The sequence below is a fragment of the Scleropages formosus genome, chromosome 9, assembly GCF_900964775.1.
Source record: "Scleropages formosus chromosome 9, fSclFor1.1, whole genome shotgun sequence".
NCBI classification, from domain to species: Eukaryota; Metazoa; Chordata; class Actinopteri; order Osteoglossiformes; family Osteoglossidae; genus Scleropages; species Scleropages formosus.
In genome coordinates this window covers 14,226,145-14,241,349 of record NC_041814.1, presented here as the reverse complement: position 1 = coordinate 14,241,349, position 15,205 = coordinate 14,226,145, and the positions used below count along the sequence as shown (strand labels likewise).

Genomic DNA, 15,205 nt, shown 5'->3' with positions numbered 1-15,205 from the left:
TCCCGGATACAGACTCGCACACTGCTCGATTTGTGGGCTGCAAGCTGTTTTATGGACATGTTCTTCGCGCAGCAACACGACGTCTCGATACGCGAATGCGCGGTCATCCGCCGGATTAAGGTCCTGGACGGGCAGCCGCTGGCCACGGGGGTAATAGAGAAAAACACAGTGCTATTGCGGGTCCAGGTCGGGGCGTGCCACACAGAGGACCTTGCATTTTATATCATCCGCTCCCTGGAGATGTCGGCGATATTGGGGTTCACATGGCTGACTAAGCATAACCCGGTGTTTTCATGGAGCAAAGTGGAATTAGTGGCATGGGGGGGGCGCAGTGTGCCACCACATGTTTGGCCTTACCCTGTCGAGCCACCTCGGTAGAGATCCCGGACGTGCCTGAGGCCTTCATCATCCCCAGAGAGTATCAGGGCCTAGCAGAGGTGTTCAGTAAGAGCAGGGCAGCGGACCTGCTTCCACACAGACCCTGGGTTTGCGCCGTAGATTTAGTGCTGGGTGCATCTCCATCTCGGGGTCAGATATATCCCTTGTCTTGACCCGAACAACAGGCGCTTCAGGAGTACATCAAAGAGGCCTTAGCCTCCGGGATCATTTGGCCGTCCACCTCACCGGCGTCCGCAGGGTTCTTCTTCATAGCGAAGAAAGACGGGGAACTCTGACCATGTATCGACTAGCGAGGGCTAAATACAGTCACAGTAAAATACCCCCATCCCTTGCCACTCATCACCTTGGTGCTGGAGCAGGTCCATGGGTTACTCATGTTTACTAAACTGGGCCTGCGCAGCGCACACAATCTCATTCGGATCCGGGAGGGGAATGAGTGGAAGACCGCGTTTAGCACCTCATTGGGCCATTATGAATACGTAGTCATGCCATTCGGCCTGGTAAATGCTCCGTGCGTGTTTCAGGCCTTTGTAAACCATGTCTTCGGAGATCTGGTGACCAAGGGAGTCATCGTTTACCTCAACAATATCTTGATCTATTCGCATATGATGGATCAACATGTCAGCCTGGTACGGCAATTTTTGGGGGGCCTGCGAGAGAACCGACTGTATGTCAAGAAGGAGAAATGTTTATTCCACCAGACACAGGTCTCCTTCCTTGGCTTTATCCTGAGCGCTGATGGGGTGGCTATGGACCCGAAGAAGGTGCAGGCAGTGTTAGACCGGCCCCGGCCCACGTCAGTCAAGGCCCTGCAGAGGTTTCTGGGTTTTGCAAACTTTTACCAGAGATTCATAAGAGGTTTCAGCTCGGTGGAGGCTCCCCTTACAGCCCTCTTGCAGGGTGAGGGGAAGAAGTTGGAGTGGACCGAGAAGGCCCAGACAGCGTTTCAGACCCTTAAGGACAGATTCACCACAAACACCCCGACCACTTGTTACCTTTCGTTGTAGAGGTGGATGCCTTGGAGGTCAGGGTCAGTGCAGTCCCGTCCCAGAGACAGGGCACTCCCCCAAAGCTCCACCCTTGCATGTTCTTTTCACGAAACCTAACACCTGCTGAGCGGAATTACGATATTGGGAAGCGAGAACTTCTGGCAATCAAACTAGCTTTAGAGGAATGGTGACATTGGCTGGAGGGAGCTGCGCACCCGTTCCTGGTTCTAACTGACCATCGAAATCTAGAAAATCTGCAGAAAGCGTGGCGTCTGAACCCTCGGCAGGCATGCTGGACCTTGTTTTTCACCAGGTTCAGATTCACGGTGACCTACCAGCCAAGGTCAAAGAACACCAAGGCCGACGCCCTGTCAAAGATGTGTGGCAGGGAACCGGACCCGGCGGAGCCCGCCCTCATCTTGCTGGAACAATGGGTCGTGGCTCCGATCAGGTGGCGCTTCCAGCAGGAGCTCCAGGCAGCCAAGGAAGAGGATCCTGGCTGTCTAGACTGCCCAGAAGGTAAGGAATACGTGCCCGTCAGACTCCGACCTTCCCTCCTGCAGTGGGCTCACGACTCCCCGGCAGATGGACCCTCGGGCCACTGACGGAGCCTGTCCCTAATCCAAAACTGTTATTAGTGGCCATCCATGAGGGAAGATGTGCAAGAGTACATAGAGGCCTGTGAGACATGTGCCCAGGCCTGGACCCCAACTCAAAAGCCTGCAGGTCTGTTAGAGCCTCTCTCTGTCCCAGCTCGGCCCTGGTCGCACGTGTCCATAGACTTCTTGGTGTCTGTCGACATCTGGTACAGGAATAGTGCGGAGATCTGGAGAACAGCCACCTCCTGGCTACACCGCAGCGTGCAACAGTACAAGTGCCAGGCAGATCGTCACCGGCGGCCCGTCTCCTTTCGTCCCAGCCAGTGGGTCTGGCTGTCCACCAGAGATGTGTCTCCCATCCTGAAAACTCAGCCCCCGCTTTATAGGCCCATACCAGATCATCCGCCAGGTCACTCTGGTCACTTACCGCTTGCATCTGAACCCCTTTCCTCGGGTCCATCCGTCATTGTATGTCTCCCTTCCGAAGCCGTATCGAGTGTCGCACCTCCAGGTCCCGCGGGCTTCAGAGCCGCCCTCGCCGGTACAGGTGGATGGATCCCCAGCGTACCTGGTTCAGGAGCTCCTGGATTCCTGACGGCATCGCAACCGACTGCAGTATCTGGTTGACTGCGAAGGATACGTTCCGAAGGAGCGCAGCTGGATGTCGGTGAAGGATATCCTGGATCTGGACCCGATTGCCTCCTTCCACAGGGACCACCCAGATTGCCTGGCGCCTCAGCTTAAGGGACATCCTCCTCGGGCTCGGAGGGTGGCAAGTGCCTCCCGTGGAAGGGGGAGTACTGTTGTGCCCCCGGGAACGAACGGAGTGGCAAAACCTGCGCTCAATTAACAGGACATGAATAAAAGGAGATCCCTGTCCACCCGTCGACACGGATTCTCGCAAACACCTTCATGGTTTTGCAGTCTCAGCGTCTTCGTCTTGCTTGTTCCCTTGTTCCTGGTTTTTGACTCTCGCCCGTTCTCCTCAACTACTGACTCTGGATTGCCTGTGCTGCGATGTTAACGCCTTGAAAGGCCTTCACTTGTCCCTGACTGCAATTGTGTCCAGTCCTACGAACCTCGTTGATAGATTAAAACCAACCCGCGATTGGATCCACTACTTACCTGTCTCCAGCCTGCCTGTCCCCAGCATGACAATACTGTTGTTCAATTTTCCTTGATACACTTCAGGAACGTTTACACATGAATTTGGAAGAAGATAAATTTTTCTATTACATTGCAATTTGGAAATTGCTGAAAGATTGTCACAACATGTATGCTCATAATGTACAGTACTGTTGTCACGTCCCTCGCAGCCTGCACATAGGCGACACCTGCCATTTCCTAATGGGAACGGCAATAAAGAGGGAAGCCGAGGAAGGCCAGACGCGGAACCTTGTTTTACCTCCTTGTTTCCCTGCGAGCCGTGTTTCAGAGAACTTACTCCAACTACGACCTTTTGCCTGTGTATTCCTGACCACGTCTTTTGCCTAGTCCTCTGTACTATGTTTGCTGATCGCCTGACCCACGCCTTCCCCTCGACTTTGCTTTTTGGATTCTGATTCGACTTCATTAAACATCGGTGTACGAGAACTCTGCACTTGAGTCCGTCCTTGCTACGCGCAACCATGACAACTGTGCAAAAGTCTCAGGCGCTTAGATGTTTCACAAAAATATTTGTTTTAGACGGTTATTGAATGTCATCTGCATTAGTGACAATGGGAAAGAGCATATATTTTAGACCTCCAAACATTTCTTTTGCGAAGAGTTACAGTTTTACTGTAAGGGTTTTGTATGTCGTTAAAGAAAGAAATTATACACACACACACACACAGTGTGAAACTGCCTATCCCAAATGGAGTCCCGGCAAACCAGAGCCTAACCCTGTAACACAGGGCACAAGGCTGGAGGGAGAGGGGACAAACCCAGGATGGGACGCCAGTCCATCGCAAGGCACCCCAAGCAGGACTAGAACCCTAGACCTGCCAGAGAGCAGGACCCGGCCAACCCCGCCGTGACCCTGCTTGGGACAAGTGGTTGTTGACGATGGATGGTTACTAAACTTTGTAGGAAGTTAATTAATTAAGAGAATTATTTTTGGAAGCATTCTCGCTTCACAGCTTTTTTCCTCAAGTGACTAAAACTTTTGCACAGTATTGTACGTGTATAAAATGTACGGGTTTCTTGGAGAATACATTGGATTTGATATTTTTTTTAAATAAAATTGTCTACTAGAAGCATTTTTGACACTACTATCTAATCTCACTATGTGTGGTAAATGTGACCTGTTCATTGCACTTCCGTGAACCACACCTGTCTGATTATGTGAGAGTGCAAGCGATAAGCATTTCATGTTTACCTCGCAGTTGACTCTGTGTAACAGAAAATTAATTTGTCCTTCCCCAGTCATCTGAGTGGTTGGTTAGCAACTGTACTGATTTAAAGAGAATATTGCTGACAAGACATTGAACACTCTTGGCAACAGGATGACCGTGCAGTTACAGAACATTGCATTTTGAGATTGGGATCAATAATACAACTTATGTTGAAGTCACACACACACATTGTCTGAAACCGCCTGTCCCGAGCGGAGTTGCGGTGAACCGGAGCCTAACCCGGCAACACAGGGTGCAGGGCTGGAGGGGGAAAGGACACACCCAGGGCGGGACGCCAGTCCGTCACAAGGCACCCCAAGCAGCACTCAGACCTCAGACCCACCAGAGAGCGGGACCCGGTCAAATCTGCTGCGGCACCACGCCCCCCCCCCCACTGAAAAAACTAAATTCTTTTAACTAAATACATCTAGTCGAAGTGGTGAGAATATCTACACTGAATACAAGTTCAGGCCTAGTTTCACTGCTTCACAGCATTACATAGTAGAGATTAACAGCTTTACAGACTGCTCCACGGGTCAGGAAAAAATAGCATTTCCACTTGGTCAGTTAATGGTCAAGTGAGTTTAAAACAAAATCTTCTTAGAGAACGTCAGGCACAGGAAGTTCAAAACTAAATCTTTCAATCATGAGTTAAATGGATTCATCCTATTTTTTCATCAGTATTCAGTGCAAGCACATAATGTTGATAGGAATCTTCTGGTGCTGTGAACTGCTGTACTTTGTACTGTTCAAAGTTTCCCATTAATAAGCAACAGAAACAGCAGTTCAGAATGACTCATAAAACAGCTGAACCACAATAACTAGGAAGGTAAGAAAGAATGGCGGGATAAGAAAGAATTAAAAAGTTAGATTTAAAACCCTGCTGTGAAAATTACAATAACAAACAGTAGATGCCTTTAGCTTTCTGCATCTCTTCAATTCTGAGGAAAAAACTTTTCAATACAGTACACCAAAGTGCAAGTGTCATATGAAGATAAACATTACATATTTACTAATGTACACAATCTTATAATGGTATGTTTTCCGTTTTAAATCTGCCACAGCATAAATTGATCTCAGGTGCAGAAAAACTGATACGGTTTGGGTTATTTATTTCATGCTTTGCATCTCAGCACTTTTTTCATCTATGGGGAGTACGTTAAAGAAAAGAAGGAACAAACTGGCATGATTTCACAGTCGTTGTTAGGTCCAATGGGTGTCCATTTAGTTTTCTTGTTTTGTTTTCCCTTCCTCTGACTTGATTACAGTCACAAGTGTCCAGCAATATCTGTCAAAAAGAGGTGGGCCTGATTTGCTGGACCAAGAAAGGCAGGACTTCCCAAATATTGAAAGAACACTTCCTGAAGGCCATTGGGGAGCTCATTCATGGATTAACAAACTCTTCTAGTGTGATTTTCATAGTGCTCCTGGTCTTTCTGTTTTCCTTCATGACGGCATTTTGATATTTCTGCTTCTTTCTTTGTATCACCTCTATACTGCTTGTACACTTGTCTGGTTGTTTGCTCGTTTTCTTTCTTCAGACAGTGTAAAAGTAGTGTAGTTAGAAAGGTGGCAGAAAACTTTGTTTTGCTTTTTGACCCCTTTTGTTTCCAGGTTGGAGTTTGAAAGTGGCTTGTCTACAAGGGTAGGGGGTTGGGCATATTTCTTTGCTTGTTGATTACCCTTTACATTCTGTCTATGTTTGTGAAGTTTGCCTGTTAGCTCTTCAATGTTGTAATTTGATTAACTGCCCTTTCACAAAAAAATTAAACACACATCCCTGTTTGTGCACTCTATTTACTGTCAATTCATAACTTCATACAAAACCTCTATGTTACAGCCTTACACAACCGTGGGGTCATAACAGACTAAGGAAGAAAGGCTAAGAGGCTAATGCTAAAACTAAAGAAGAAAGATGAGCAATGAAGAATAATTTTCTACATTCAGCCATAACTATTGTATGCTGTATACTTAAGATTTCTTAGACACTGAAACAACTCTAACGACTAAAGTGTCAGTGATTAATGGGTCATTTTACTCATTTCTGTTAGCCTGCCTGCATGTATCTCGCTCACACAACTACTTTTTCTGCTACTTTATTAGAGAAAAATGCTACAGAAATCTGTAGCTTCAACACAAACACATCTCCACATCTTTGAAGGCATGCACACCCATCTCAGAGATGTCAGTACTAACACTGAGTACTGTTTATAAACTACAAGATGTAGACAACTGACTCCACCACATAAACAATTTTTTATTTTCATTATAATTTTAAATCAATATCGTAACGTAACCTGTGTGCAACTCAACTTGACGTCCTATGAGTGCATTATGTTTTCAGACATGAATGTACTCAGCAAAATGCCAGATTTTATAATTCTGTTCCACCTGTGTGGTAATTTCAAAATTCAAGTGGTTACTCAGCCATTTAAAAGTATCGCCTTGAGTCCAAAGTATTTCCATAAATTAGAATAGAGGAATACAGTTTTCTTCATACAACTGAAGCTCCATTTACAAGAGTTCTGAGTTAGTAGCAAATGTAATTTGTGCCTAAAAATTTGCATAAGATATCAACTCACACTGATGAGATATGTTGTTATCATACATCTCCAAGAAAAATTAGAAGATTCGTTAAAATGTGTTCAGTTTTGGTTCTTGTGATAATAGCAACTTAAATTTTCACACCCCCTCCCCCAATGAGAAAACCAAACGCCCAAAACACCTGTTACTGAAGTAGGTAACATGACATTGTAACTTAAGTTACAACTCCACCTTATGCACTTCCATGGGATACATATGCCTACACCATTCTATTCCTTTTTTATCGTACACGTTCGGGAAATTAGTTCAATGTGGCATCGGAACATTGTCAAATTTCCAGCAAAAAACTTCCCTTATGACATTGTTGTGTTCAGCGGGGTACAGCACACAACTTGTATGGCTTAGGGCTGTGGGTGATTCCCACTTTGGACTCCAGGGTGGGCTCCACACCAGGGGGTGGAGAGAATGTGAACCGCTGGAGAAGGGAGGTGAAGAACAGGAACAACTCCATCCGTGCCAGCTGCTCCCCAAGACACACCCTCTTGCCTGAGGAAACAAAGACAACATGACATTTATGAACTATACTCCTATTTCCATGTCACGTAATTTTTACTGTTTACTGAGCAAGTACACACACACACACACACACACACACACACACACACACACACACACACACACACACACATCTTCTGACCCGCTTGTCCCATACGGGGTTGCGGGGAACCGGAGCCTAACCTGGCAGCTCAGGGTGTAAGGCTGGAGGGGGAGGGGACACACCCAGGACGGGACACCAGTCCGTCACAAGGCACCCCAAGCGGGACTCGAACCCTAGACCCACTGGAAAGCAGGACCCAGTACAACCCACTGCGCCACCGCACCCCCCACTGAGCAAGTATATTGAACAATATTAATATTAATGTATTTGTGAAGCCAAGTCATCATCATTGATGTCGTTTTCAAGCATAGCAGGACATCTGAGAATTGAGTTGTATACAGTATTTTGAACTTTCTCACAGTAAAATATAGAACAGGAAAGACAGATTTCATCAGTAAGGCATTGCACATGTAATATGCTACCAGCTGAGAAAGGCAAGAAGGCATCTCGTCTTCTGAAGTTCCCCTCTGCATCCAGGAAATGGCCAGGATTAAATGTGAAAGGAGTCTCCCACTCAGTCTCATCAAAAAGCACAGAGTGTAATGTTGCCATCACCATAGTACCCTGGAAAAAATAAATGAAAGTGTCTAAATAGATTTAAAATTTAAAAAAAATAACACTGTTCTAACATTGTTTATAATGTACAGGATATAAAGTCTGAAAAATATCTTGATATGTTAAAAAAAAAATTTAAAAAAAAACCTTACCTTTGGAATTGTGTATCCTCTCAGTGTGGTATCTTTTGTCGTCAGACGCACCAAATTCAGTGGTACGATGTTACCCATCCTCTGTATCTCATGAATAACAGCATCAGTGTAGGGCATATTGGCTCTGTCTGCCATGGTTGCCAGACGTGAGGGTCCAAGTACTTGGTCTATTTCTGCTTGTACCTTCTCTAAATGTGTAGCAGAGTAAATAGGATTTTAATAAGGAAACTGAAAAGGTACCTGTATCTTGAGAGTAAACTTTACAGCTGGGACATCTTGATCATTTGCTTGTACAACAGCATAACATTAATGAGTTTTAAAACCCATTCATTGACACCACTTGTATATGTCTTCGGTAAATTAAATTTAAAATTTATCAGCCTTGATCCAGTTTTATCTCGAATGAACAACACCATTCAAATAATATGAAAAGTTATGGTTGTAAATTCTCTATAATTTCTATTAGTCACTGTTCTGCCTGCAGATTTGTTTAGTTCATGTGATTAATTGCTTTGTTGAGCGGAACCTTTATTTCCATAAGTTATACGCAATTTGTGCACATGCGCTGTTTTCATGATGCACTACTGTCGGGATAGGCATAGTGGAAGCGTCTTGAGTTCTGTGTGCTTTTCCTACGCTTGTGGAAGCAATAACTGTAAGTTGTGAAGTTCTTGCAGACATTGGCTAAAATGTTTAACGTGCTTTTAAGTTTGACCTTTGTAATGTAAACTCTGTTTATTCAGCCGTAACTCTACGTTACTGTCCTTGTTTGTAAAACGCGTGTGTGATTTCGCGCTGTGTCATGCTAGGTGTGCTATCGGCAAACGATTTAACTGGTTATTATAACGATTGTTGTAATTAGACTAAGTTTTCTTTACTGTTTCTGTTCATTATAGTTTCACTCGCATTTTCACATTGGGAGACAATAAAGGAGCAAGACGCTCATAATCCTGGCTCGCGAGAATCGAGTTTGGCTTGCTGTTAAACTGCGTTAACGTACTGGGTGTGCACAACACGCAGGGAGAACAGTACAGTCACTGATTAAATATAATATGAAAAAGTTAATACATGCATATTTCTTGTCTTGTAGACCATGCTCAACTGAGAACTTTATAACTCTGCCAAGCTTTCAGTAGACTTATCTGCAACATGAAAACCAACCTTGTATTTCTGGGTATTTAATCATATGCAGCAAACCCCAGATCAGTGTAGTTGATGTTGTTTCTGTCCCAGCAGCAAACAGGTCCAGAGTGCAGTAACACAAGTTGTCCTCATTGAAACCTGCTTCAGCATCATCTTTCCACTTCAAGGACAAAAAAAAGACTAAAATTATGTTCTGTTCTATATTGGAACAGATACCAGCAGAACAGATAAGTAACTGCATTTCACTTCATGCAAAAAAATTCTGCAATTCAACTGGGTACTTCTCTAATATTACCTTTTCCATCTCAGAAAAGAAGCTGTCAATGTAGTCTCTCGGAGTTGAAGGGTCCCAGTCCTCCTTGTGCTCCTTAATTTTTAGCTTTATAAAGTCAATCACAATTGCCCAGTGGGATAATATTTTTTTGTGTGGACCAGGTAATCTGCGCATCAGCCATGGAAACATGTTGTACAACTGAAAAACAAAAACAATTAATTCCTCAGAAAATTTTTATTTCTCTAAATTACTTGAAACAGGATTAAGTGTCAACCAAGTAAAATCTTTAAAATTAAATGAAAAATTACACACAAATAAAGTAAGGTGTGTTACCTTAGCCCAGATACTTCCCTCCAAATAAACTGCTTCATTCATTAATTTCAGCAGTGTTTGGAAGTAGCTGTCGCTGTAGTCAAACCGGTCGCCAAACACCAGACAACTGATGATGTTGGCAACAGCATTGTTAACAACGGAAAGAGGTTCAAATGGCTGGCCTATGGGATTTTAATTGAAAAAACAACATTAGCTGGAAGCCTTACTCAGTTTTTATATTAAAGTAAATGCTTATAATGGCACTGAAAACAAGGTTCTGAAAACCAATGCAGCAGTTTTTATGATCAAAGTAGAAGCAGTCAGTGATAATCAACAACAAATTAAAAAAATCTAAATTAAAAGAGCAGTACCTGTTTCCAGGTCTTAGTCATACCTTGAGTGTTCCCTATGACTTCATTTAGGAACCTACATTCCACTTGGATCTGCGACTCAAGACTTTTCTTCCCCAGTCCAAAGTTTCTCAGAGTATGGAGGGCAAACCTTCTTTGTTGTTTCCACTGATACCCATTGGAGACAATCAAACCTTTAAAACATTTGTATTAAATTAGTGGTTTTCAAGTTAGTATTTCAGTATCATTGTTAAAATCTGGCATCCATTTATAGTCTGTTAGTGGATGGAACAGGTTAAAAAATTTTTAATCTTATTATCCGAGCCTTTTGAATAAAAATGAATGTGAATGAAAAATGGACCAATTAGAGACGCAGTTAAAGTTACTTATACAAAGATTCCCAAGCTTTACATAAGAATTGCTTAACTATATGCTTGTTCATATGAGTCAACATCAGGAGAAACAATATTACCTTTATTCTGAAAAATATCAGTAAATATTGGTAATGATGGACGATCAACAAAGTTTTCACCGTGTTCAACCAGGACTTCCTTCACAGGCTTCAGACCATTTACAAAAACCATCCTTTGTCCCAGTCGAATACTAAAAATATTTCCATATTGCTTGGCAAACTAGAAAAGGCAAAACAAAAACTCAATTAACACAGTAATTACTGATGAACTATATATGTTCACTGAAAAATTATGTCAGTGAGTTATCTGGGCTTCTTCGAATACATACACACAGTCTGAAACCGCTTGTTCCAAGCGGGGGTCACGGCGAACCAGAGCACAACCCGGCAACACTGGGCATAAGGCTGGAGTGGGAGGGGACACACCCAGGACGGAACGCCAGTCTGGCGCAAGGCACCCCAAGCAGGACTCAAACCCTAGACCCACCAGAGCGCAGGCCCTAGCCAAACCCGCTGCGCTGCCGTGTCCCCCCCTTCATATACAGAAATATTGTAATGTTCATACAAAATCGGAACAAGTGAAAAAGTGTACAAGTGAAAAGGGTAGACAATTGGCAGCTCTGTGTGAATGGTACATGATTCTAAGTTCCAACCTCCTGTCAGGACAACATCCTACAATCACCAAAGTTCACGTGTTCCCTGGTACCTGACTGTGAGTGTGGTTTTGCTGTTTCTGTAAGGGATCTAAAGTGGGTGTGCCAGGAATATTCTGCTGGCGGTGTGTAAATTTTGTGACAAATACCCACAATCCAAGAATTCTCATTGAATCTCTGTATTAAGACAAGCAGAAGGCAGGCACAAAATCCTTTGCTAGTGTGCTACATGAAAGTCATCTCCATTTTTTTCTAAGAAAAAATGTTAGTATGAGATACTTCCCTTGATCTTATATATACATGATGGCGCCGCGAGCGGCCGCCTCGGTGTGGAGTTCCGCAGTTGTTTTACTGTTTCTGTTAGTTTGCCCTGTCTTTAGTCATACTCCGACAATCAGTTTTACCAGGGAAGAACTGCTGAACATTCGGCAGTACACACCACCCGACATTTTACCGGTTTTCGACTATTCTGATGTTTTGCTGGACATTGTAGTCGGAGGTGCAGCGGCGCTACTCAAGCGCTCCAAGACGCGCAAGCGCGGAAAGCGAGCCGGCGAGCTTGTTAAGCTCCGAAAGCGCGGCTTTAGAACAGCGCTGCCTAGTATCCATCTGGCGAACCTCCGCTCCCTACCCAACAAAATGGACGAACTTTTCCTCCTGTCCCAAAGAAACAAGGACTTTTTAAACTCTGCTGCTCTGTGCTTCACGGAAACCTGGCTGAATGAAGCCATCCCGGACAGTGCGCTACATCTGCCGGGCTTCCAGCTGTTCAGAGCGGATCGCGACGCGGAATTAGCGGGGAAATCACGTGGCGGTGGAACATGCTCCTACATCAACGAAAGAAAGGTGGTGTACAGATGTGACAGCGTTGAAGAAGATGTGCTGTCCCGACCTAGAAGCGCTCTTCATCAACTGCAAGCCTTTCTACTCGCCGCGGGAGTTTTCCTCGTTCATCCTCCTAAGTGTTTACGTTCCACCGCAAGCGTGCGTGAACGCAGCGCTTCAGCAGCTGGGCGACCAGATCACTGACACACAGCAACAACACCCGGACTCTGTTATAATCATTCTCGGGGACTTTAATAAAGCAAATCTCTCCCGTGAACTGCCAAAATACAGACAGCATATTACATGTCCCACCAGAGACAGTAATATTTTGGACCACTGCTACACCACAGTAAAAGATGCATATCACTCTGTTCCACGGACAGCTTTGGGGCTCTCTGATCACTGTCTGGTTCATCTTATACCGACCTACAGGCAGAAACTGAAATCAGCTAAACCTGTAATAAGGACTGTTAAAAGATGGACTGAGGAAGCAGAGCAGGACTTACAAGCCTGCTTTGAGTGCACCGATTGGAGTGTCTTTGAGGCTGCTGCTAGCGATCTAGATGAGCTCACAGACTCTGTAACATCATATGTCAGTTTCTGCGAGGATATGTGCATCCCTACCAGGACTCGTTTAACATACAACAATGACAAACCGTGGTTCACTGCAAAACTCAGACAGCTTCGTCAGGCCAAAGAAGACGCCTACAAGAACGGGGACAGAGTCTTGTATAAACAGGCCAAAAACACACTGGCAAAGGAGATCAGAGTGGCTAAGAGAAACTACTCTGAAAAGCTGAAGAAACAGTTTTCAGCCAACGATCCTGCGTCAGTGTGGAAAGGCATGAAAGACATCACAAATTACAAGACACCACCCCCCGGCACCGTGTCAACTCAACAACTAGCCGACGATTTGAATGAGTTTTATTGCAGGTTTGATAAACCCTGTCTCACACCCCACACCCATTTAGACCCTCTCCCCACGCATCAATTAACACTCCAGTAACCCCCACCTTCCCCCCGCCTGCACCTTTGATCTGCGAAGAGGAGGTGCGTCGGGTCTTCGTCAAACAGAAGACAAGGAAAGCACCAGGCCCAGACGGCGTCTCACCGGCCTGCCTAAAAACCTGTGCTGACCAGCTGGCCCCTATCTTCACAAAGATCTTCAACAGATCACTGGAGATGTGCGAAGTTCCTTCCTGCTCCAAACGCTCCACCATCATCCCCATCCCAAAGAAACCCAAAATCACAGGACTTAATGACTACAGACCTGTCGCCTTAACATCTGTGGTCATGAAGTCACTTGAAAAAGTGGTGTTGGCCTACCTGAAGGACATCACTGGACCCTTGCTGGACCCCCTGCAGTTTGCTTACCGAGCAAACAGGTCTGTGGATGATGCAGTCAACATGGGACTGCACTACATCCTGCAACATCTGGACAAACCAGGGACTTATGTGAGGATCCTGTTCGTGGACTTCAGTTCGGCCTTCAACACCATCATCCCACACCTCCTCCTGTCCAAATTAACCTAACTCTCTGTGCCCACCTCCATCTGTCAGTGGATCACCAACTTTCTGACAGACAGGCAGCAGATAGTGAGGCTGGGAAAATTCTCATCCAAAACTCACACAATCAGTACTGGAGCCCCCCAGGGATGTGTGCTCTCCCCACTGCTCTTCTCCCTGTACACCAACGACTGCACCGCAAAAGACCCCTCTGTCAAACTCCTGAAGTTTGCAGACGACACCACACTCATCGGCCTCATCCGGGATGGTGACGAGTCTGCTTACAGACAGGAGGTCCAAGAGCTGGCTGTCTGGTGCAGTCATAACAACCTGGAGCTGAACACGCTCAAAACAGTGGAGATGATCGTAGACTTCAGGAGAAACACCTCAGCATTATCCCCACTCACCATCATGAACAACACTGTGGCAACAGTGGAGTCATTCAGGTTCCTGGGCACCACCATCTCACAGGACCTGAAGTGGGAGCCCCACATAGACTCCATTGTGAAGAAGGCCCAGCAGAGGTTGTACTTCCTTCGTCAGCTGAGGAAGTTCAACCTGCCACAGGAGCTACTGCTGCAATTCTACTCCGCAGTCATTGAGTCTGTCCTCTGCACCTCTATAACTGTCTGGTTCGGCTCAGCTACGAAGTCAGACATCAGAAGACTGCAGCGGATAGTTCGGACTGCTGGAAGAATCATCGGCACATCCCCCCCAGCTCTCCAAGAACTGCACTCGTCCAGAGTCAGTAAAAGGGCGAGCAAAATCATTCTAGACCCCTCACATCCAGGCCACTTCCTCTTCGAACCCTTGCCATCTGGCCGGCGCTACAGAGCACTGAGCACCAGGACAGCCAGGCATAAGAAAAGTTTCTTTCCTCAGGCCATCTACCTCATGAACACCTAAATCTCTCCCCTAGAGAGTAAACCGTGCAATACATAATGCTATTTATATTTATAACTATTTATCACATATCTCTCACACTCCCTTGCATTTGTATCTAGTGACTATTTTTGTATATTGGGTACTTTATATTTTTAAATATTTTTTATCGCTTGCTCACATACTCTATCTTCTCACCTGTCTTGTCACTGTCATTCTGTCTGTGCTGTGGTAGTTCCTGTCAGCAAGACAAATTCCTTGTATGTGCGAACATACTTGGCAATAAAGCTCATTCTGATACGACATCACATTCAACCAAGACTTTTTTGAAAGCAACTGACAGTCACATCTATTTATTCAGCAGGGTAATTTTACTACAGCAATTTAGGGTAAGTGCATTGCTCAAGGGTACTACAGCTGGGGGTGGGATTCAAACCTGCAACCTTTGGGTTCAAAGGCAACAGCTCCACCCACTTCATTACCAGCTGTCCCTTACATGTAATAAAAATCATTTTACATTCAGTATATTACAGTATCTGCTATTTGTTCACTCTTTTACCAAGTCAAGCACAAACCC

At 45.1% G+C, this 15,205-nt stretch overlaps 1 protein-coding gene across 2 annotated transcripts in view; it reads right to left on the bottom strand.

The window, feature by feature from the left end:
* LOC114911249 (cytochrome P450 2J2-like) overlaps positions 1-15,205 on the bottom strand; it is a 36,274-nt gene that overhangs the window by 19,920 nt on the left and 1,149 nt on the right. The window contains exons 2-9 of one of the 2 annotated variants that reach the window (XM_029254648.1): positions 10,823-10,982; positions 10,395-10,544; positions 10,022-10,182; positions 9,710-9,886; positions 9,433-9,574; positions 8,272-8,459; positions 7,987-8,128; positions 6,011-7,452 (exon numbers count right to left, since the gene is read on the bottom strand). The exons of the other annotated variant lie outside the window; for it this stretch is intronic. Of the exons in view, the coding sequence (XP_029110481.1) occupies positions 7,277-7,452; positions 7,987-8,128; positions 8,272-8,459; positions 9,433-9,574; positions 9,710-9,886; positions 10,022-10,182; positions 10,395-10,544; positions 10,823-10,982 (1,296 nt within the window). The 3' untranslated portion in view covers positions 6,011-7,276. Of the gene's footprint in view, positions 1-6,010; positions 7,453-7,986; positions 8,129-8,271; positions 8,460-9,432; positions 9,575-9,709; positions 9,887-10,021; positions 10,183-10,394; positions 10,545-10,822; positions 10,983-15,205 lie in introns of those variants that run through there. 2 annotated transcript variants of the gene reach the window in all.